At 39.0% G+C, this 23677-nt stretch overlaps 1 protein-coding gene across 4 annotated transcripts; it reads left to right on the top strand.

The window, feature by feature from the left end:
* On the top strand, positions 1-21728 carry LOC149815617 (TMV resistance protein N-like). Of its 4 annotated transcripts, XM_089989519.1 has the most exons (5): positions 1-823; positions 10977-12291; positions 12720-14264; positions 14368-14582; positions 21504-21728. In XM_089989519.1, the coding sequence occupies exons 1-5, from the start codon at positions 234-236 to the stop codon at positions 21580-21582; spliced, it is 3744 nt and encodes a 1247-aa protein (XP_089845645.1). In that variant the 5' UTR covers positions 1-233; the 3' UTR covers positions 21583-21728. The 4 variants fall into 4 exon arrangements, with proteins under 4 accessions (XP_089845645.1, XP_089845644.1, XP_089845646.1 ...); XM_089989518.1 differs by lacking the exon at positions 21504-21728 and having other exon boundaries at positions 14368-15189; XM_089989520.1 differs by lacking the exons at positions 1-823; positions 21504-21728 and adding an exon at positions 853-914 and having other exon boundaries at positions 14368-15189.
* The last annotated feature ends 1949 nt before the right edge of the window (positions 21729-23677 follow it).

The raw sequence follows: 23677 nt of genomic DNA, 5'->3' as shown, positions 1-23677 counted from the left end.
GAAGATAGAGGTGGTTGATCTGACCATCGACTAGCATGAGGCGTCCGCCCTGTAAAAAGACAAACTTCTAGGCCCTCTATGGCTCTCTCCTCCATTATAAAACCCAGACGGTGAGTGGAAACTCAGTACATAGAGAAAGGATTTGTTTCCATTTCTCACCCTTTTCCTGTTATTGTGAGAGAGCATCCTGTTATTGTGAGAGAGCATTAGTTCTCGCTAACTGATACCAAGCAATGGAGGCAGAAAGCAGTGGAAGAGGAGAAGGGTCATCCTCATCAAGGGAGGACGGATGGGAGTTTGATGTATTCATAAGTTTTAGAGGATCCGACACCCGCAAGGGTTTCACTGGTCATCTCCATAAAGCCTTAGTAGACAAGGGTATCCGTGCCTTCTTAGACAGTGAGGACTTGGAGACGGGAGAGAGGGTGGATGAGCTGTTTGGGTACATCCGGAGATCTAGGCTGTTTGTGACCATCTTCTCCAAGGGCTATGCAGATTCGACATGGTGCTTGAAGGAGATCGCGAAGATCGTGGAGTGCAGAAGGCTGATCATTCCCGTCTTCTTTGATGTAGAACCAACCCATGTTCGTAATCAGACAGGACCTTTTGAATCAGCATTCACAACTTACCTGAATAACCAGAAATTGGAACAAAAGGAGGCCAATGGATGGATGTATGCGTTGAGGAGAGCTGGGGAAATTTTCGGGCTCAGAAGGCACCAAGAGAACAAAGACTTGGATCAGAAGGAGGTCAGTGAATGGAGGTACGCATTGAGGAAAGCTGGGGAAATTTCCGGGTATGATCTACAAACACACGCAAATGGGTGAGTACACTCTCTCTCTCTCTCTCTCTCTCTCTCTCTCTCTCTCAATGCCTTGCTGGTCAACGAGCCTACCACGTGGAGCCCTGTTCAGGTTAGGCTGGTTTTTGCTATATCGAATCAATCCCGAGCTTCTGACAAGTTGAGTGTTTAACAAAAAGTATTATTTCCATATTTTCTTGAGAAAAATATTATTCTCCACATGAATACATTAGAGAGATGGAACACCCACCGACTTGCTTCCACGCCGCATAAACCAACCTAGTGCGCTACCAATATATATATATATATATAATAATGAGTACGTTTTAAATGAAATATACTAGATTTTTTTAGTTTTATTTGTAAATTCTGACCGTACAGATGTGATCTATGTATTTGATCTTGTAGGGATTAACTCTTAAAGTGTTAGATTTCGACAGATGGATAGTTTTTATAACATTCAAAAAATCAGCGGTTCAAAATCTTTGTAAATTTTTTACACTCCAAATATCATATTTTCAATTAAAAACACATGATACAAGTCTGGATTCGACCATCCCCTACACATTTATGGGTTCGGAACTGCAAGAAAAAACACCAGAAGAGAACAAAACCCCATTTATAACGAATCCATCTCTCTCTCTCTCTCTCTCTCTCTCTCTCTCTCTCTCTCTCTCTCTCTCTCTATATATATATATATATATATATATATATATATATATATAGGGTAGCACACTAGGTTGATTTATAGCTGGAAAGAAAGTGGGTGTTGCATCCCTAATGTATTCATATGAAAAATAGTATTTTTCTCAAGAAAAATATGGAATATATATATACACGATGGAGTGGTTTTGACTATATATATATATACTTCATGATTGAATCTAATGATGCTAGTGGTTTTGACTCAATCTAACCTCATGTATTCAACATGCTCTATTTAGCATAAATCGACTATTAGATCATGTGTTTTTTGGCAAAAAAAATGTTTTTATTAGTCAAGAAAAATCAATATATTCATAGGCACTGATTTTTAGATCTCTGAAAATACCTTTGTATTATATATATAAAAGGAGAGAGAAAGAGAGACACCGGAGGTGGCCAATGGGCCAACTAATAGAGGTGGCTGAGAGAGAGATAGAGAGTGTTGGATAAAGGTAATAGATCCATTGTGTAGGGTCTCACAAATGGAAATTCGAAAGTCAGAAGATAGTGGGTGCATAAAAACACCATTTTTTAGGCCAAAAGTACATTTGAAGTGGATCTGATCATTTGGAGATAAAAAAGTCTATGTTTCATGAAATCCATCTTTTGGACAAAACCTCAAGAATACATTGGTCAAAATTGGGGTGTTCACCAAATAACATCCATATAGCTAGATTCAAGACAAAAGAACAAAAAACCAATGAAAATCATCCTTAGATCTATGTAAATCAAGTGTGGACCACCATAGAAGCAGTCATATATATATATATAGCCTATCGTCAGCCTACCAGCCTTTGAATGTTTTTTTTTCATGTTTTCCTTAAATGTGTGTGTACATGTGTTAACGTCAGCCTATCGTCTTGATTTTATACGAATTGACTTTTCCATCATCCAATTCCGACAAGCCGGTAGATTTTTATAATGTTTAAAAATAAACATTATAAGATTTTCATAAGTACTCAATGCTTAAAACTCATGTTTTTAATGAAAAATAATATCCAAATATCGACTCCTAGCAAATCAACCATGTTGAACACATGCCTCGCCAGATTTGTAAAAAACATGAAAAATCTTTTGGCTAGAAAAGTGGTAGCCAGCTGCCACTTTTGTTATATAATATAATCGATTGTAGGTACAAGCTAGTTGGAATATCACAATGTGGATTGTTTTGAGTCAATATAACCTCCTAGATGTGTTTAGCATGCTGGCATTAGAGGGGAACATCTCACGGATCAGAAAAAATATATTTTTTTAGTTAGGAAAGACTGGTGCATTTATAATGATTGATTTTTTCATCTACTGGAGAAACCTATACACATTGGATTTCAGAGATTCAAAAGTCAGTTCTCACTAAAAACATGTAGATCACATCCATAGGCTCACTTGGACCCAAAAATAAAAAAAAGTTGGTAAGTTGTCTGTAGATAGAAATGCCTGTAATATATATATATATATATATATATATATATATATATATATATAGAGAGAGAGAGAGAGAGAGTGAGTGGACGAGGAAACATCCAACAAAATATCGGAAGCGTGGTTGTGTACCGCACATAAAAAAAGGAACATTTAGCGGTGGTCTTTGACCAAATTAAAGACTTGGCCAGGCAAAAAGGTCTTTAGCGATGGTTGTGACCCCCTCTAATTAATTGTATTGCACAAAAAAATAGTGCCGTTGATCGTGCGGTGCCCTTGCTTCGGACGTAACAGTGGATGGAATGTTGTCCACTATTACCATATATATATATATATATATATATATGGGGTTACTAGAATATGAGAACTACCGGGTGAATCTAGATTTTCATGGACTTTTTATTCTTTTCACTAAAATCTAACCACACAGATGTGATCCACATGCTTGGATTTATAGTGACCAGCTCTTGACTCATCCAATTATGATGCATAAGCATAATTTTTTAAGTCATAAAAATCAGCGGATGAGAATTTTTATAAATATTCAGGTAACCAAAAATTATCTTTTTTGAAAAAATATACTATCCAACAGTTGATTCCTAGCAAATTCATCATGTCAGAACAACTGCGTGGTGAGATATGAAAAGAAGTGTTGGAAATGCTTAGTTCTCACAACATATATATAAGAAAGGGGGACTGTCCAGCCAATGGGAGGTCCAAAATCTACAACGGATGATAATCGATGGTGTTCGTTCTCTAACAATCAAGTTTTTCATCGATCAGACTTTACATATTGAATTTTTATCATTCATTTAGTGAGTGACATGTTTTGGATTGTGAGTTTTCAATGTTTAGATGTGTTTTTTAAAGTGCTAGAAATCAACAACCCACAATACTTTTTATTGTAATGTTTTAAATGCATTGTGAGCGGTCAATTTTCACATTTTGAAAAACATATTTATATGTCATAAAGTCTGTGTAAAGCATATTTCTTGCTAAATAAATTATAAAGAACTAATATATAAGGTCTGATCGATTAGATGCTCAATCCTTAGAGAAGGGGAGCAGTCCCAATCATCGTTGGTTGTAGATTTTGGACTTTCATTTGGTTGGACGGTCCCCCTTCCCTATATATAGCTAGGGCCACCAGTGTCATGAGCCTATTTCCTTCAATGTGTGAGCGCGGCGGGATGATCCCTCCTCACCGCCGCAAGCCTACTTGTCAGCTCGTTTGCCGGTCGCGGAAGCTTGTAATCAGAGTGCAAGAGAGCAAGAGAGAATTGAGGAAGAGAAATTACAATCACAAAAATTAATTACAACGAGGGTGAACAAAAGAAAGTTCAACGCATTTACTTTATTCACAATTTTGCCCGCAGGCTATTACAGTTCAAGTATACAAGCTGCCTCTTCGGGGTATTGATTCACCTGAACCGGGCAGCTTACATCAGACTCAACAAAAGCAAAACAGACTCTAAGTGCAACTGTACACTATAAGTCGCAAGGGAACATGTTCTCCCCTTCAAATCATGCACCGTCCTCAGCGCCATCTGTTTCGTGGTAAGCCCTGACTTCAGCCGGGTAGCGACTGTTCATTCGAAATACAGGCTCCCACATTGGTTCCGTTGTTTCCTCCCACTACACCAAGTATTTCTTCGTTTGCCCCAAGTAGTTAACCTTGTGGCGAAGGATCTGACTGTGGTGCTTCTCAGCCCGTTGTGTTGCCGGGGCCCTCTGCATAATGAGAGCGCGTTGTGGCACACTACGCTCTAGGTCTCCATCATCTGGATGAAACTGCTTGAGGTTGCACACGTGAAACATCGGGTGCACCTTGAAGTATGAGGGCAACTCCAGCTTGTATGCCAGCTTGCCCACCTTCTTTGTGATAGTGAAGGGTCCCTCATACTTTCTGAGTAGTCCGTGGTGCCGCCCGCGGAAGATGCCTGTGTGACCAGGATATAACTTCACCAACACTTTGTCCCCAACTTGGAACCCTGCGGGCCGACAGTGTTTGTCTGCCCACTACTTCATTCTCTTTACTGTTTTGTATAAGAATGCCTTCGCCAACTCATTCTGCTTGTGCCAGTCACAAACAAACTGGTAGGCGAAGGATGGCCTTCCCTTTTCTTGTGCAGCAAGAGTATGCGGGGTCAGTGGCTGCTGCCCCGTGGCTATCTCAAACAGACTGTGGCCTGAAGACTCGCTCTTCTGCAGATTATAACAAAATTGTGCCACATCAAGGAGCTTCACCCAATTTTTCTGATTGGCACTAATAAAGTGCCTAAGGTACTGCTCCAGTATCCCGTTGATGCACTTTGTCTGTCCATCTGTCTACGAATGAAAGCTTGTTGAAAACAACAAATTAGAGCCAAATTGCCAAAATACTTAACGCCAGAACTTGCCCGTGAAGTGAGCATCGCGATTACTCACAATGCTCTTTGGTATGCCCCAGTGCTTCACCACATGCTTTACGAACAACTCTGTAGGGCACTCCTTGGAAGCTGGAATGAAGGTGGCATACTTTGAGAAACGATCCACCACGACCAAAATAGAACTGAAGCCCTCTACCTTTGGCAGACTAACAATAAAGTCCATAGAGATGTTGTCCCAAGGACGTTCTAGAATTGGTAGAGGCTAAAGGAGACCGGCAACCTTCTGGTTTGTCCCATTATCTTGCTGACAGATAAGGCATGTTCGCACATACCCCTCAACATCGTCCCTCATCTACGACCAATAGTAGCAGCGCTCAAAGAGTGCTAAGGTCCGCTCCTGACTAGGATGGCTTACCCATAGTATATCATGGCACTCCTTAAGCAATTCTCGGTGGAGGCTTCCCCACCGCGGCACAAAGATGCGTCCCCCTTTTATGACGAGGAGGCCATCTTGTAGCCAAAATCGCCGAGTCTTCCCTGCCTACGCCAGAGAAACAAGGTATTGTGCTATCGGGTCCTACTACGTACCTTCACGGATGTGGCTCAGCAATGCGCCCTCCAAATGCACTTTGGAAGGCTCCGCACGCGCAACTGCCAATTCAGCCATGCGGCTCAGAGCATCCGCCACAACATTGGTCTTTCCAACCTTGTACTCCAATGCAAAGTCAAACTCAGCCAAAAACATCTGCCATCGAGCTTGTTTAGGCGTCAACTTCTTTTGCGTCTGAAAATAGCTCGTGGCCACATTGTTCGTCTTGACGACGAACTCAACACCCAAGAGGTAGTGTCGCCAGGTCCTGAGGCAATACACAATGGCGGTCATCTCACGTTCATGCACTATATAATGCCTTTCTGCATCTTTCAGCTTGCGACTCTCATATGCGATCAGATGGCCATCTTGCATAATAACTCCGCCAATGGCAAAGTCTGAGGCATTCGTGTGGACTTCAAAGGGTCTCGAATGATCAGACAGTTACAGCACTGACTCCCTCACTAAGGCTTTCTTCAAGCCATCGAAGGCATCTTGGTACGCTCCTGTCTAGAGCCATACCTGATTCTTCTTTAACAGATCTGTGAGGGGAGCAACAATAAGGGAATAACCTTCGATGAAACGTCGATAATAGTTTACCAAACCGAGAAATGATCGCAATTCTGGCACTTTGCTTGGCGGAACCCATTCCTGGATGACCCTTATCTTCTGCCCATCCATACGCAGCACACCACGCCCCACAACGTGGCCAAGGAAGCTAATCTCCCCCTGCCCAAAGAGACACTTCTCTCATTTGGCACATAGGTCATTCTCCTTCAGCACCTGAAACACTGTTCACAAGTGCCCGACATGTTCCTCCATGTTGCTGCTGTAAATCACGATATCATCCAGGTAGACTACCATGAACTTGTCTAAGTAAGGGTAGAAAATTTGGTTCATTAAAGTCGTGAACGTGGCTGGAGAATTTGTCAGCCCGAATGGCATTACTAGAAATTCGTAAGCACCATAGCGAGTGACACAAGTTGTCTTCGGCTCATCACCTTCAGCAATCCTCACCTGCCAGTAACCCGATCGCAGATCTAGCTTGGAAAAGATACGGGCACTGCCTAGCTGATCGAACAAGTCCACTATCAATGGCAATGGGTACTTGTTCTTCATTGTGACCTTGTTCAAAGCACGGTAATCCACACATAACCGTTTAGTGCCATCATGTTTCATCTAAAAAAGGATTGGGGCACCAAATGGGGCTTTTGATGGATGAATAATGTCTGCGTCCAACATCTCGTCTAGCTGTCTGCGTAGCTCCTTCAGCTCAGTTGGCCCCATACGGTATGGAACCATTGCGGGCGGCTTCGCTCCCGGGGTCAACTCAATCCTGTGGTCGACCTCACGTCTTGGCGGAAGACGCTTTGGCAATTCCGGAGGCATCACCCCCCGGAACTCCTCCAATAGTGGGGCTAGGGTCAGCGGCACTGCTGCTTCTACCTTCCTTTCTTCTGTGCGCACTGCCGCTAAGAATGTTTGCTTCCCATGCTTGGCACCCTTCTTCAGTTGCATTGTCGATAACACTGAAAACGTGCCTTTCTGCATAAGGCACTGCACTATGTGGGACAGGTCTGACCCCATGATCGTCAACATGTTAAACTTTGGCAGCATCATAACATTCTGGCTTCGCAGAAACTTCATACCCAGAATCACCTTGAAATCATCGAGGGGCACCATAGAGAAGTTGGCTTTGCCGACCCAACTCCCCACTTGAGTAGCCACATCTCTTGCTTCACCAAGGATGGGCTTGGCCTCAGAGTTTACTGTTTTGATGGTCCTCTGCTTTGAACCAGTTTTCAAGCGCAACTGCTCTGCCTCTTCCTGCGAGACAAAGTTGTGTGTGGCCCCGGAGTCTATCGTTGCTGAAGTAGACTTAGCATTCATATTGACTTCTACGTACATAAGTTTCTTACTGACCTGCATGTTTTTAGCTACGCAACTTTTAACTGCGTTAATTGATCGCATGACCCTCATACTTGGTTGCATGGTCTCAGTCTCACTGCATTCAGTATCGCTGCATTCTTCCTGTGCAGCATTGGCTTGCCCGTCGTCTTTTACAAGGCGCTTTGGGCATTGCCTGGCGATATGTCTATCACCACAGAACCAACACGTCACAACCGCACCCTTGTTGTTGTTGTTATGCCTTGTGAAGTTTTGTTTCTTTTCAGATTGATGGCGTGTCGATGCCTCACCTTTATCATCGCGTCGCTCATCTTTTTTGCATCCGTGGTCAAGCTTCTTCCCGACTTTGGTTGAGGGAGTGAAAGGCTTGCGCTGAGTGTCAACTAAGCGTTCGGCTGCCACATATGCATCTTCTAAAGTACGGGTGTTGCTCCTTTCCACTTCAGACTATGCCCATGGCTGAAGTCCCACAATGAACCAATTGAGCATGTCGTCTTCTGGCATGTTAGGTATCTCCAGCTTAAGCTTCTAGAACGTTCTGACATAGTCTTGTAATGAACCAGTGTGTTTGAGCTCACGAACCATTCGGTATGCCTGCCTCAGCGCATTTCTTGGCATGAAGTAGTTGTGCAACTCCATTTTGAAGTCATCAAAGGTGTCTATCACACATTGACCCATTTCCATGTTGAAGTCACCAAGCGATAGCATCTCTATCAAGTAAGACCGTTGCAGCCTTAATCCTCAAATCTTCAAGGGTCACATTCTGAATATCCAAGTAGTCTTCTACTTTGAACAAGAAGTTCTCAATGGCCTTGCTGTCACGAGAACCATTGAATTTTGCGGGTCTTGGCACATCAATCCTTGATGGCCTCTCACCATTTCTGCCATTTAGGGTCACCGTCTGCTGCAACGTACGGTTCTTCAACTGAAGTTCCCCTACTTCAGTCTGCAAGTCGGTCACTGTAGTCATTAACGAAGTGACCTGCCCTATTAGTAAGTTTACCTGCTCTTGCAAGCTCGCCACCACATCATTTATTGAATAATTCACATGCGCGTGAAATTGCTTCCTCATGCGAAGTCACCTCTTCCACCAGCTTGTTAACAGTTGCAGCCAACTCTTCTTGGCCCTGAGGTGAACCAATCTCTTCAGCTTCAACAACTGTCTTGCCTTTGGTGTTGCACAAGTTTTGATAAGGCGCCACAATGTTTTGCTTACAAATCGCAGCATGTCGGCATGTTTGTCGACACCGACTCCGGAGTCCCTTCCCCAACACGAGAACGGGCTCTGGTACCACTTGTCACGGGCCTATTTCCTTCAATGGGCCAGCGCGGTGCGACGGTCCCTCCTCACCGCCGCAAGCCTACTTGTCAGCTAGCTTGCCGGTCGCGAAAGCTTGTAATCAGAGTGCAAAAGAGCAAGAGAGAATTGAGGGAGAGAAATTGCAATCACAAGAAGCAATCACAACGAGGGTGAACAAAAGAAAGTTCAACGCATTTACTTCATTCACAATTTTGCCTGCAGGCTATTACAGTTCAAGTATACGGGCTGCCCTTTTGGGGTATTGATTCATTTGAACTGGGCAGCTTACATCAGACTCAACAAAAGCAAAACAGACTCTAAGCGCAACTGTACACTGTAAGTTGCAAGGGAACAACCAGAATGTGAGAATTAAAGTGAACCGATATTTTCACATTGCATTTTGTTATCTTTTTTTTTTCTTGAAACCGACCACACGGATGTAATCAACACACTTGGTTTTAAAAGGATAGTTTCTTATATCATCATATTACTATGTATAAGCAAGATTTTTATGTCTTGAAAATCAATGACTCAAAATTTTAGTAAATATTTACCAATGCAAAATCTTGCTTTTTCATCGACAGAACATGATCTGATAGCCAACACCTACCAAAGGGAGTTGCTGAACATATTCACAAGTTTGGATTTGTAGAAAAAGGTTGAAAATACTAGTTCACATTGTGATTCTCATATTTTCATATATATATATATATATATATATATATATATGTGTGTGTGTGTGTGTGTGAGGGGTGGGGTGGGGTGGGGTGGGGTGGGGAGAGAGGTTACGGAAAAGCATTGAGGGCCCTTGTGACTAAGGAAAAATGTTACCGGCATGCCTGATTTTATAGGAATCGACTCTTGGATCATTCGATTTTGACACACAGGTAAGTTTTAATAAGGTTTAAAAACCAATGATCTATGATTTTTATAAACATTCAAGACTTAAGAGTCATGTTTCTTATCCAAAAAAACATTATCCTAAGTGTCCTTTCCAAGCAAATTGTCCATGCCAAAGACATCTTTAGGGTCAGATTTACAAAAAAAAACACGAAAATGTGTGTTGTGGCAATAGATCATAAAAGTGGTAGGCAGCTACAATATATATATATATATATAGGTGTTATGTTTAATTTGTAAAATGCATCGCCGTGGTGGTGGTGGTAGAGATGTTGAAATGGTGATGGTGGTATGGTCTATAAGGTTGGGTTGAGAAAAGCAACGACAGTGATAGGGGTAAATGTGGGATGCAAGTAGCGGTGGCAGTAGTGGATGTGGGGATGAGAGTGGCTGAAGAGGTTTTTGAGATAGTGGTAGTAGACTGACAGTATTTGTGCTAAAGGGAGATAGGGGCGGCCGTGGTGTTAGTGTTGGAGCCACTGGTGGTTTTAACAGTGTTGGGGTTAGAGCAGTGGTGGTATTATTGTTAATTATTAAATATCAAGGCAGGGGAAGTGATGATGGTTAAAAAAAGGCGAGGAGGAGTAGCCTTCCTCCTATGGTAGGTGTAAATAAATAATTAGAAATGGATACCATTGGAGATAGGGATGGTGGAAGAGCTGAACAAGTTGAACAGAAGGTGCGCTCATGCTTGGCTTGTTTTTGTGGTGATCAGCTGAGATGAGTTGGAGTTCATGGAGAGTATAAGTTAAGGGAGCCGAGTATGAGTTGGTTTATTTACAAAAGAAATTCATTTTTGAAATTGAAAATAGTAGAATTGGAGTCTAAACCTACTGAGCCAAGCTCAAACAGGCTCATTCATAAAAGAATGCATTGTTTTAAAGTTGAAAGCATTTATTCCTATTAGCATTAGCTGAATAAACCCTCCCTCTCACTGCCCAATATGGAGTCTGATTGATTTTCTTCTCGTAATGTTATTGACAGGGACGAGGTGAAGCTGATGGAGCTTATTGTGGAAAGGATATTAGATGAAGTAGACAAGGCCCCTCTCCATGTGGTCAAGTATCCTGTTGGTCTTGATTCTCGAATAGCTGATTTGATGCAACTGTTGGAAATTGAAAAGGTTTCCTCATCGATCGAAAAGGAAATTGAAGCTCATGACTCCAAAAAAAAGGAAAAGCTTTCCTCATCCGTCAAAAGGGAAATTGAAGCTGATGACTCCGAAAAAAAGGAAAAGGTTTTCTCATCCGTCAAGAAGGAAATTGAAGCTGATGACTCCAAAAAAAAGGAAAAGGTTTTCTCATCCGTCATGAAGGAAGAAGCTGATGACGTCCGAATGATTGGGATATGGGGAAAGGGCGGCATCGGAAAGACGACCCTTGCCAAAGCTGTCTACAATATTTTGCTTTCTAGCTTTGATGCCTGTGCCTTCATTGAAAATGTTAGGGAGGAAGCGAATCAAGCCAATGGACTCATCCGCTTGCAAGAACAGCTGCTTCGTTATCTCCTCAACGAAAAATATATAAGTTTCAGGAGCATTGGTGAAGGTGTCGCGCAAATAAAAAAACGACTTCGTTATAAGAAAGTGCTTCTGGTTATTGATGACGTTGATCATGAAAGCCAAATTGGTGCACTAGCAGGTAGCCGGGATTGGTTTCGTACTGGAAGTAGAATAATCTTCACTTCAAGAGATAAGTGGGTATTATCTCTAGCTGGAGACAATCTAGATGGTATCTATAATCTTGAACAGCTGAATGACGAACAATCCCTCCAACTCTTTTGTTGGCATGCATTTGGGGACAGTGAGCCAACAATAGAGTATGCCAAGTTAGCAGAGGAAATTGCATCTATTGCTGGTGGGCTACCCTTGTGCCTTGCAGTATTTGGGTCACATTTCTTTCATATAGGAAAACTTGAAGAACGGAGAAAGATGTTAGAAATGATGAGAAAAGTTCAACATAAAGAAGTTCATGAAAGGTTAAAAATAAGCTACGATGGGCTTGCAAAAAGAGAAAAAGTCATATTTTTGGACATAGCATGTTTTTTTATTGGGAAAGGCAAAGAGAATGCAATTCTTATGTGGGAGGATTTTGATGAGCTCTGCCCTGAAGATGCTATCAATGTCTTAGAACGCAAGTCGCTGATTAGTATAAATGAACATACAGGTGAATTTCAAATGCATGACCAAATTCGAGAGATGGGAAGACAAATCGTGATAGATGAGGGCACTACAAAACCTGGGAAGCGGAGCCGGTTGTGGGAAGACCATGTGACATTGAGGGTTCTAAAAAACATGCAAGTAAGTAACTTTCCTTTATCTTTTTTTTCTGAAGTTTTTATTCAAGATTTTGAGTCTACTTTGTACATATTCAACTAAGAAACAGGGGTTCAGTTGAGTCAGTAGCTTGATATGAGACGTTGACCTATATAGCATATCACATGGTTAAAAGTCAGCCGTCTTCGAGTTAAAAATGTATAAAACCAAAGCATATACATTCAACTCTTGTTAATTAAAAATAACCATTCGTGGTAGGGATTGGTTCTTGGAACGTTCATTTTGACATGTCGACATGTTAAAATTGACACCACATGTAATTTTTTTCGTTGGGAAAACAAATACATGGTTGGTTTGCGTATTCTAATCACTGTGTGCGCATTTCTTTTTGAAAAAAAACAAAATTAAAGTCACTGAGTACGAGTAGGGCTGATTTGGCTTTTTCATTTTAGGGAACAAATAATATTGAAGGCATCGTTCTCCATCTAACAGAGGGCACCATCAGATTGAACACAGAGCAATTTAAAGAGATGCATAATCTCAGACTACTTCATATGAGCTGTGCCACACTTGAAGGACAATATCGTCATTTTCCTAAGACAATAAAATGGTTGGAGTGGAGTGAATGTTCCTTGGAGTCATTGCCAATAGGACTTGATCTCCAGGAAGTTGTTATCCTGGACCTATCTTTTGGCAACATTACCGAAATTTGGAATCAACAAAGATCAGGTGACATGATGGATCCGTCTCCAAACATTTCTTCTGAGGAATGGTTTCCTGAGATTAGTTATCCATATAACTTCGACAGATTAAGAGTCCTCAATCTGGAGTCATGCAACAATCTCATCACTACTAAAGATTTTACTAGCATGCCCAATCTTGTGAAGTTGATATTGGATGGATGTGATAAGCTGGCTCAAGTTCATGAATCGATTGGCCATCTTAGGAGCTTGGCTTACTTGAGTATGCGAGGTTGCAGAGGTGTGATGAAACTACCCGATAGTGTTTGCCATCTGAGTTGTCTAGAAACACTTGACCTTGATGGATGCTCCAAAATTTCATCTTTGCCTGAACGATTGGGACATTTGACATCACTAAAATCCCTCATCCTTGGTTGGACTGTCCTAAGGTTTTTGCCCGATAGTGTTTGCCAACTGAGTTCTCTTCAAACACTTGACCTTGTTAGATGCTCCCAAATTTCATCTTTGCCTGAAGGGTTGGGACATTTGACATCACTAAAATCCCTCATCCTTATTGGATGCTCCAAAATAAGAAGAATTCCAGAATCCATCGGGGATTTGACCAACCTCCAAATACTCGATGCGAGTGATTGCGATAAATTAAAGGCTTTGCCAAGTTCGATTGGCCACGCAAAGAATTTGCTAAAGCTCTATTTAAGTCATACTGGAATTGGAGAGGTGCCCAATTCAATTGGATCATTGAGAAATCTCCAGCAATTACATATAAATGGTTGCGGTGGTATTACGGGACTCCCTGATGCCTTTGGAAGCCTTGCAAGTTTGAGGGTGCTGAAAATGGGTAATCACGATCTCAAAGTGTTGCCTCCTAGTTTTTTCCATCTGCACTCGTTGGAGGAATTGATTGACTTGGACTGTAACTGGTTACAGGGGAGAGAAAGGATTGATTTTGGTAATCTGTCTTCATTAACTACATTAAAGATCCATGGGTTTAATGTTCGCAGCCTACCAGAAAGTTTGGATAGCTGCCCTCGACTCCAAATACTAGAACTAATTGACTGCCAAAGGCTGCAGTCTATCCCTCCATTTCCGCCGTCACTGTTTTCTCTCTACACAAGTGGTTGCTGGGATTTGAGAACAATCTCAGATGTCTCGAATTTGAGAGCCTTGACGATATTACGTTTCGAAGGTTGCAAAAAACTTGTGGATGTTCCAGGCCTTGAAAATTTGAAACGCCTGAGAGAGTTGTATCTTGTAGGATGGAGAAACCTTCCCGATGCTCTGTGGGACAGAATAAAGGTAATAACTTCCTTGGCATTTGGAAAAGAAAAAACAGTCCCGTATTGGTTTTACTTGAAACATGTGGGGGTGTTACTCATTGATTTCCTCATTTTTTGTTCAGGAGGCAAGTTTTGAACATTTGACAGCGTTCGCAATTTCAGGAAGCCTGAGGCTTTCTCCATCCGAGCGCAAAAGGATGTCTTTCGTCGTTCCCAAAGGGTTGAACCTAAGAATGGTTGAAGTTAGGATAAGGGGACACTTCGATTATGATCCAGAACCAATTGGGCATATTGAATTCGTAGAGGATGGCCGTTCGATCTTTCAGACTACCGTGAGGTGCGTTCGTAGCATTTTCAAATTAGGAGAGGAGGATGAGAATGAGATAAGGAGGGTAATAGGGAATGGAAATGAATACTACGTGATGATGCATCTCCCAGACGACAATGGCCCCATGAAAGGCGGTCTTCTCACTGTTGGCATCTCTGCTGATACAGATATATTTGGATATTGGGTGTAATGTATGATTGAACACTTTTAAGTGTGCTGCTACACCTGACCCATCATCTATGGAGGACAGCCTGTGAGATGTGGGTCCTACAGTCTGATGGTGGACGATGAGGTGTAGCAGCATACTAAAAGTTCACAATCACGTTGCACCCCTATTCTGCAGTTCATCAATGATCGACTCTACTGGGGCCAGTATCTTGTATTTTCGCGTCAGGTTCGGTATTACATTCTTGTTGTGCAACATGAGTGCACCTGTCCCGAACTCTCAACAGACGAGCCCTCTCTAATTAGGATAAATGGCAATTCTAATATGTTACTGCATGTACTTTGGAACAGGATAGATAACGGTTGGGTCTGTTCTGTTTTGGAATTTAGTTAGATTCCCTCAGAATTTTGCCCAAATATAAACTAATTTGAATTGGTGTGCTTGGTTGTAGTTACAGGCCTATATGCGCCATCAGATTGGTGAGTATATCATTAGTAATGAATCTTGTTATCGGGACTTTCTGGGCCTAGGAAAATTTCATTGACAAATAGGAAATCTTGTTTGTTTAATAAAAAGATTCAAGAGATTTTTCCATACATTTTAATTTAAACACATAAACTAGGAAGCATCTTTAGTTCATGAAACTTTGCCTTATTTTCGTTGCCTTTTGTCAAATTATGTGGCTGGTAGTTGCCCGTTCTCACCATTTCTTCTGATGTTTATGACATGAAGGTCATAGTTGGCCACCATTTTAGTTCATTGTCTCCTCTTTAGTCCCCTTTGCCTTGTTTCTTTTTTTTAGCCACTAGGCTAGCCCTCTTAAGTTCACACCTAACCTAGCTAAGTCCTTAGTTTTAACCCAACTTCTTAGCTCACTCTCTCTCCTCTAAGACCCAGCATGGTTTTGCTTAAGACTAGGTTTGACCAAACTCACTACTATGTTCAGACCTAGCTCACTCGGCTTTACCTTCTTCCACCAAAGTTAGGTTCCGCCTAACTTAACTCAGCCCAACAAGACTCGATTCTGCCAACCTTCATCAACTAAGTTGCGCACTTGGAAGAATCATTGAAGTTATCCTTGTATTTTCAAAGAAAATTCTCCTGGATTATTTTGGAAATTTTTTGCTTCTCTCAAATAGCGTTCAAAGGTAGGATCTTTTTTGTCAAATGCTCCTAAAGAGTACAATATTCGATATGTGTAATTAAATTTATTCAATTATTTCCTTTGAATATTTGCTCATCATGACTTCTAGAAATAATTGATTGGTCAATCATATTTTCCAAGAAGTATGGGTATTTTATTAATATTTTATAAGTAATGAGTGATTATCAATAAAATAAATATTCTTAAGGGAAAATGAAGTATTTTCAAAGAGATAAATATTTTCAAAGCATTCACTTTACAGAAAAATAACACCTTGAAAAATTAAATGAATTTTCAAATAAATATTTCACAAGTATCTTGTAAGGTAAGAAATGCCATATAAAGATTTTTAAAAGAACTAATCCTCAAAGAAATAAACATTTGGCGAATATCCCTTGTGAAAATAATTATCATTGATTCATATAAACTCTATCCATACTCATAATTCACAAAGAGTCTTTTGCATAAACTACATGAATAGTTCAATAATACTGAGTTTGGATATATAAAACCTTGAGGGCCATAGTAACGACATTTATTTATAAGCATACAGTTGGCTCCAAGAATAAAGCCAAGGTTCAAGAAACCTCTGGAATTAAACCTAAAATACTCATAGTGTGTGAAAATTACAAAAGTTGGGATCCGCCTAAATAGATGAAGTGCTCATAAAGGGCAAAAGAGTTAGAACAATACTAAAATATAAAATAATCCATACACACACATAAAGGGGCATCCGCCTTCACAGGCGCAGTCTCGTATATATAGAGCTATAAGTAAATAGAAGAGAACATATAATTGTGTCATAAAGCATTGGCTACCCAATTGAGATATGCAAGTCATCAATGCCTTGGAATGCTCATAAGAGGCAGACACAGTAATAAAACACTTACAATTACGAAAAACTCTTTAGGCATACCTTGAAGAGTTTGAAATAAAAAAATTTAAATTTTTATGTAAAAATCTTCAGTCAAGGGTTTTGGGGCATGACAATATAGGCCAACAATAGGCATGTTTGCTAACCAGTATACCTTTTATGTAAAAGTGAAAGCATGATGCATTTTTGGGGGGCAGTATTAGTTAGGCGAATTTCAAGTTCAAAAAAAAAAATAGACTATTACCTCTTAGCACGATTAGTTGGTGTTCCAATCAATCATTGCTTTGTGTGTGTGTGTGTACGCATAGGCAGACGAACCTAGGATGCCATGGAGCCAATCACATGGCCAATGTTTTAAGTGGGGACCACATTCAACTCCCCATGATTGGCGGGCCCCTTTTGCATCCCTACTTTACAGGCCCTAGCTAGAAAGTTGGGCCACATTTACGTGCTCTGGTCTAATTTTTGGATTGGACCTAAACTTTGGCCTATCTGCACCTTGGAAATGGTTTGGTTCCTCACGTAAACATGAAAGAATTCATTGATAGAGCCTGACCTTATGAGAACCCACTTGCAAAACTCAGGAACTCTTGTCATGAATTGGCAAGGACGTCAATTGGTCGGACATCTAAACCAAATCCAAATACTATTAGTCGGATTGGGTAGCTAAATCTGGATTCAGGTTTGGTATTGAGTTTTTCATTGAAACCCGACCTGAATCTGATTAAAATCTAAATCCAACTAAAACCAGAACCTGAGTAAGTGAAAATATTGGGTTTCAATCCCATGGATGTCACTCCTTGAGTAAGCCAAAGCTTGGTGACGAAGGGGTAAGCCCTCGAAGTTTTGCACCGACAGGACAATGATCGTATGTATACGGCAGGCTTACCCATCTCGACTAGGTATATATGCTTGGGGTGGTTTTTTTGAGTAAAAATAAAAAAAAGTATATTTTAAATATATTTACAAGTATTTTTTTGATCTATTTTTTTTCATCCAATGTTATTGACAATTCATTTGCATTATATTTTCCAGAATCCTGTGCAAAATTATGACAGTTAGAAGAATCTCAAGTATCATTTTTATGACAAGTTCTCCAAGTGCAATATCATCATTGACAATTCAATTGCATTATATTTTCCACAATACCGTACATATTCTTAACGTTCGAAAGAATCTTATGTAGCATTTTTCTGTCAAGTTCTCCAAGTTGTGCAATATCATTACTCATGATTCAGTTGCATTATAATTTTCAATTCTCGATAATATGAATTTACCTTTTTTTTTAAACTTTATTTGTTCACTGGGTGCACTAGGTGCACTCCAAGTTATGCAAATACCATCACTCACAATTATTATTTTCAACTGTCAAAATGAATTTACCTTCTTTAATTTGTCCTACCATCAGATCATCAACAATATTTAATGGACATTAAAAACTTGTATCGATGCAAGATGCAAAGATTCCAAGTCAATAGAATTAACATAGGTCATTTGGAAGGAGCAAATGCACAAGCACTTTACGAAGAAGCTACGTTATCTTTGATGTATTTGTGATACCTTCAATCCAAATTCTCAAAATTTGTTCTTACTTTAACAATCAAGGAGTAATGCATAAGTAACTTTATGAAGAAATTATGTTATCTTTAACGTATTTATGAAAACTTCAATCCATTTTCTCAAACTTTGTTCTTGCTTTCATAATCCCCAAAGCACTACCACTGTTTTGCACCTACATATTTTCAAGCTCAATATGTAAAAATTATTCCCATCTTGATTGAATTTACTTTATTTCAAAAAAAAAAAATACTTGGCTGAGTCAAAATGGCAAAATGTGAAAGAGCAAAAATAAAAACTTAGATTTCGAAGGGCTTTTCCATGTTTTCCTAAATCTGACCATACAGATGTGTTGTACATGCTTGATTTTATAGGGATTGACTCTTGCATCATCCAATTTCGATACACATGTTTGTTTTTATAATGTTTAAAATATTGACAGTCTAAGATTTTTCTTAAATATTCAAGGCTTAAAAAGTTATGTTTTTTATCGAAAAAAACATGATCAAAGTTTTGTTTCCTAGTAAAACATGAGAAAAACTCTTCAAAAACAGAATTAGGTAGAAAAGTGGTTAGCAACTACCACCTTCTATATATATATATATATATATATATATAGGGAAGGAGGAGTGTCCAACCAAAGGAGGGTCCAAAATCTACAACCAACGATGAATGAATGACTCTCCTCCAATGCTTGAGAATCTCATCGAACCTCATATATTTGGTTTTTATAATTTATTTAGTACACATATAGACATGTTTTTCAAAACATAAAAAATCGACAGCTCAATGCATTTAAAACTTTACAATACCAAGTATTGTGTGGGCAGTTGATTTTTAGAGTTTTAAAAAATGCATCTAAACATCTAAGATTCATAATCCAAAACATGTCCCTCATTAAATGAATGATAAAAATCCAATATGTAAAGTCCACTTGATTAAAAACTAGATCATTAAAGAAGGAACATCGTCGTTTATAGAATTTTGGGCCTTCCTTTGGTTATATATATATATATATATATATATATATATATATATATATATATATATATATATATATATATATATATATATATATATATATATATATATATATATATATATATATGAGAGAGAGAGATGGCCTGGTGGAAAATGGTGTTTGCAGTGGGATATGGCTTAATGGTCTATCAGATGCTATTTCTAGCTTCTTTAGTTTATGCTCCAAACCGAGCTTAAATTTTAACTGCTACTACATGAATAACTGTGTTGGCTTCAGACGATATAAGATTGTATGATCATGCATATATTTCAAGGTGAATTAACATTAAAATATGCATGATTTTATGAAAAAAATGTTTTAAAAACCCAAGTTTATGCTAGTTTTCGTTAAATGAGCTAAAATGATTTCAAAACAGAAAATGTATGAAAAATAGCTTTATTTGTATATTTTAGTACATATTTTAATGTTTGATATTAACATAGTAGTTTAGTTTTAGTTTTCATTAAAAATAAAAATAAAAATAAAAAATTAGAGAAAAATAATTTTATATTGTTAATAAAATCATTTTAGTTGTTTGTTTTTTTTAGAAAAGGAAAAAATAAAATATAAATATAAATAGTTAGAGTAGTTTTAATTTTTTTCAAATGAGTTTCTTTGTAAATAAATAAGTTTTGTTTTCAAAATTTTTAACTTTTGAAAATTTCTAAACAAACCGGTTTTACACGATTTGTGTTTTTTTTGAAAAACTGAAAATAAAACAAACCGGTTCAAACCGGTTTGCTTTTTGTAAAAACTAAAAAAAATAAAACTGAAAAGAGTTACAAACCGGTTCAAGCCGGTTTGGGCTCTTTAAAACCCAAAAACAGAAGAAAAAAAAGGTGTCTCTCATCATGTGCGCCATTGTCTCTCTTTCCCCCTCTATTTCAAATCTTTTCCCTCTCTCTGCTCTTCCGAATCCTTTTCCCATTCTTTTCCCTCTTTTCTCCCCTACTTTTCTCTTCTCATCCTCGATCCGGTGGCAGACTTCTTCAGTCGGCAGCAGCGCACGAGGTAGAGGCCGCCACTCTTTTCTAACCCTTCTGTTCACGGTAAGTTTTCTGAATCTACTTCTTCTTCTTCTTCTTCTTCTTCTTCTTCTTCTTTTCATTCAGATTCTTCATCTGTTTCTTCTTTTCATTCAATCGTTATTGATTCTGTGTGAAAAACAAAAAAAAACAAAAAAAAGGAAAAACAGAAAAAAGAAAAGAAAAACGAGAAAAAAAATGTGCATCAGATTTTAATTTCTGCAATAATCGCACTTCTTGTTTCATTTCATTGAAATTTCTTGTAAATTCTTGTTCGTTTACATCGGATTTCCATTTCAGTCATCGATTTTTATGTTTTCATTTCCTGATTCAATTTTAATTTCCTGTTTGAAATTCATACGCATGTTAGATGTTTTGTATCCCTTGATTTTCTTGTGTTGCATCTTTAATTTCCTGTTCTTTTGTTTTGAATTTCTTGTTCTTCCTTTAATTTTCTATTTTTTTACAGCATCGTTTGATTCCTGTTTTCTGTTTCAATATTTTGTCTGATGTTGTTTTAATTTTCATACTCGGTTTCAATTTCTAATTTCCTATGTTAGTTTTGTATTCACGTTGTTTTCAAGTTTGTCTTTACATTTGGTAATTTCCTGTGGCTGCATTTCGATTTATTGATTTCCTGTTGTGTGTTTGAGTAATAGTAGATTTATATTTTAATTCTTGTATTTTTTTCTCTGATTTCCAATTTCATGTTTTCTTCTTTAAAACTCTTATTTCCATTCTTTTTATTCATGATTCTTGTTTCTTTCTTTTATTTCATTTCTTGTTTTCAATTTCTCTTGTTTTTTGTTCATTTTTTCTGTTTTGCATTTAATATTTTCTGTATTGTTTTCATTTTCAATTCTTGTTTTCTTCCTTGATTTCTTGTCATTCAATTAATTTCCATTTCGTTTTCTTGTTTTTGTTAAGTAAGTATTAGTTGTTAGTTATGTAAATTGTTAGTTAATTGCTTCGCTTCGTAATTAGTTAGTTAGTAGTAGATTTAATTAGAATTAGTTTTCATTGTAATTAGTCGGTTAGATTGCTTTTCTGATTTCTTTCATATTTCTAGAATTTAATTAGTATTTTTCAGTATATGTGTTATTTCTACCTCTGGTACTACTCGTGTTCATTTGAATTGTGCAGGATAGCACAGGAGTGGAGCGGAAGTGATTACATGACACGAAGTACGAAAAGTAGAGCTTCTTTTTACTTTTCAGTTTAGAATTAGGAATTTAATTGGGTTTGTAAATATTGCACTTTACGCCCTCTGCGAAGGGTATTCATTTGTTGTAATAGTTAGTTGTTTTTACCTTTCTTGAACATTTTACATTTTAATAATTCGGCAATAAAAAATAGTTTAGAATTGTGTGTTTGAATACGAAATATTCTCGTTCCCTGAGTTCGACCCGATCTCATTCACTAGTGAGAACCAGTTTTTATTATTTGATGTCTGGTTTTCACATGTTTTACATATAAAAATCTTTTCAAAATTACAACGATTTAAAAAACGACATCAAATTTTTGGTTCCGTTGCCGGGGAACAGCGTAATATTAGTATTCACTTTATTGCCTAGTGTTTGTTTGTATTTAGGTTTAGAACCATGTATGTGCATATCTTAGAGACGAGCTTACTTTTCTGCACAACCCACCTACTAGGATCCCCTTAGAGGTGACTGTGTACGATTGGTACCGTACACATCGATTTCATATTTCTTTTGCATAATCTATGTTATGTGTAACTGCGTGGTGTTTGTTTAGTTTTTGTTGTTTTTAGTTTACTCGCTTTGTGGTTTGCGTGGTTTGGCCACTTAGTGCGTTAGTTAGGTAGAAAACTCAAAGTTAGGACGTGTGCTACACCGGTTTACTCCAAGGTGTACGCAATGGCTGACGATCATCATTTGATCCATCCTTTGAGGGAGTACTTTATGCCAAATACGTATACTCCCGCCTCCTGCATCACGAGACCTGATGTAGGAGCGAGCCATTTTGAGATTAAGGCCAGTGTGATTCAAATGTTACCATCGTTTTATGGCCTTAGCAATGAAGACCCATATCGTCATCTCGATGAATTCCTTGAGATTTTCTCGACTGTGCAAATCAATAACTTTGGAGACGATGCTATGAGGTTGACTTTGTTTTCGTTCTCTCTCAAAGATAAAGCCAAACACTGGCTAAAATCTCTTAAGACGGTTCGTATTACTACTTGGGAAGGAATGCAGTGCGAATTTCTCAAAAAGTACTTCCCAATTGGTAAAACGAATCAGTTTCGTAAAGCTATAACCAGTTTTTCTCAAATTGAGGGAGAACAGTTTCACGAGTCTTGGGAGAGATTGAAAGATCTTCTCCGCAAGTGTCCCCATCACTAGGTGCCTCGTTGGCAGTTGGTACAGTATTTTTATGACGAGCTTACTGAGAAGCACCGTCAAATGGTTGATTCATCTTGTGGGGGCACTTTTATGCTCAAGAGTGAGGACGAGGCGTGGTCTCTATTCGAGACCTTGAGTTAAAACACGATGCATCATACCTTGTCTTCACGGCTCGATAGGACTACATCTCTGTCTAGTGGTCCTAGGAAAGTTGGGATTTCCGAAGTTGGATCCGAGTTAGAATTGCGTACCAAGGTTGACCAGTTGACTAGGAAGTTAGATCAATTCCTAGCCAATTCTTCGAGAAGTCCAGTTGAAAGAGTGTGCGAGCTATGTGCTAGCCCTGCACATTGTGTTTCAGATTGTCCGGCAGCGCCATTATATCCTGAATTCGTTCAGGAGCAGGTGAATGCTGCCCAAGGTTTCGCTAAACCCATGCCTGATTCATTTACATCATCATATAACCCAGGTTGGTGAAACCAGTCTATTCCCCTATCCCATCAGCCCTCTCAGACACAGTATAGACACAGTAACCCTTTACAAGGTTACTCGCATCCCATTTTTCCACAGGTTCATTCCCCAGCCCAACCTGCTTATACTCAGCCTCATTCTCATGAGCCTTCACCTAGTCAATTCTTCCAAGATAGGATATTACAAGTTTTGAGTTCCTATACGCAGTCAATAGCCAAGCTAGAGACTCAAACGGGACAATTGGTTGAGACCTTCAGTAGGCAAAGCCAGGAGAACCTTCATAGTCAGTCTGTTGTCACATCCAAGGAAGAGGATTCCGTGTCATTTGACTTGCAACACACTGCTTCACATCATGAGCAGGTTAAATCTGTTACATCCCTTCAGTATGGGAAGGCGTGTCACTCCACTCAGGAATCGACTCATGAGCCCCATATCATTTCTACTGACGAGTCGATCTCCATGATAACTCAACAGAAGGGG

Source organism: Nuphar pumila, chromosome 15 (assembly GCF_984573655.1).
Source record: "Nuphar pumila chromosome 15, dmNupPumi1.hap1.1, whole genome shotgun sequence".
In the NCBI taxonomy this organism is placed as follows: Eukaryota; Viridiplantae; Streptophyta; class Magnoliopsida; order Nymphaeales; family Nymphaeaceae; genus Nuphar; species Nuphar pumila.
Note: the sequence above shows the minus strand (reverse complement) of the source record. Positions and strands in the feature narration are given on the sequence as shown.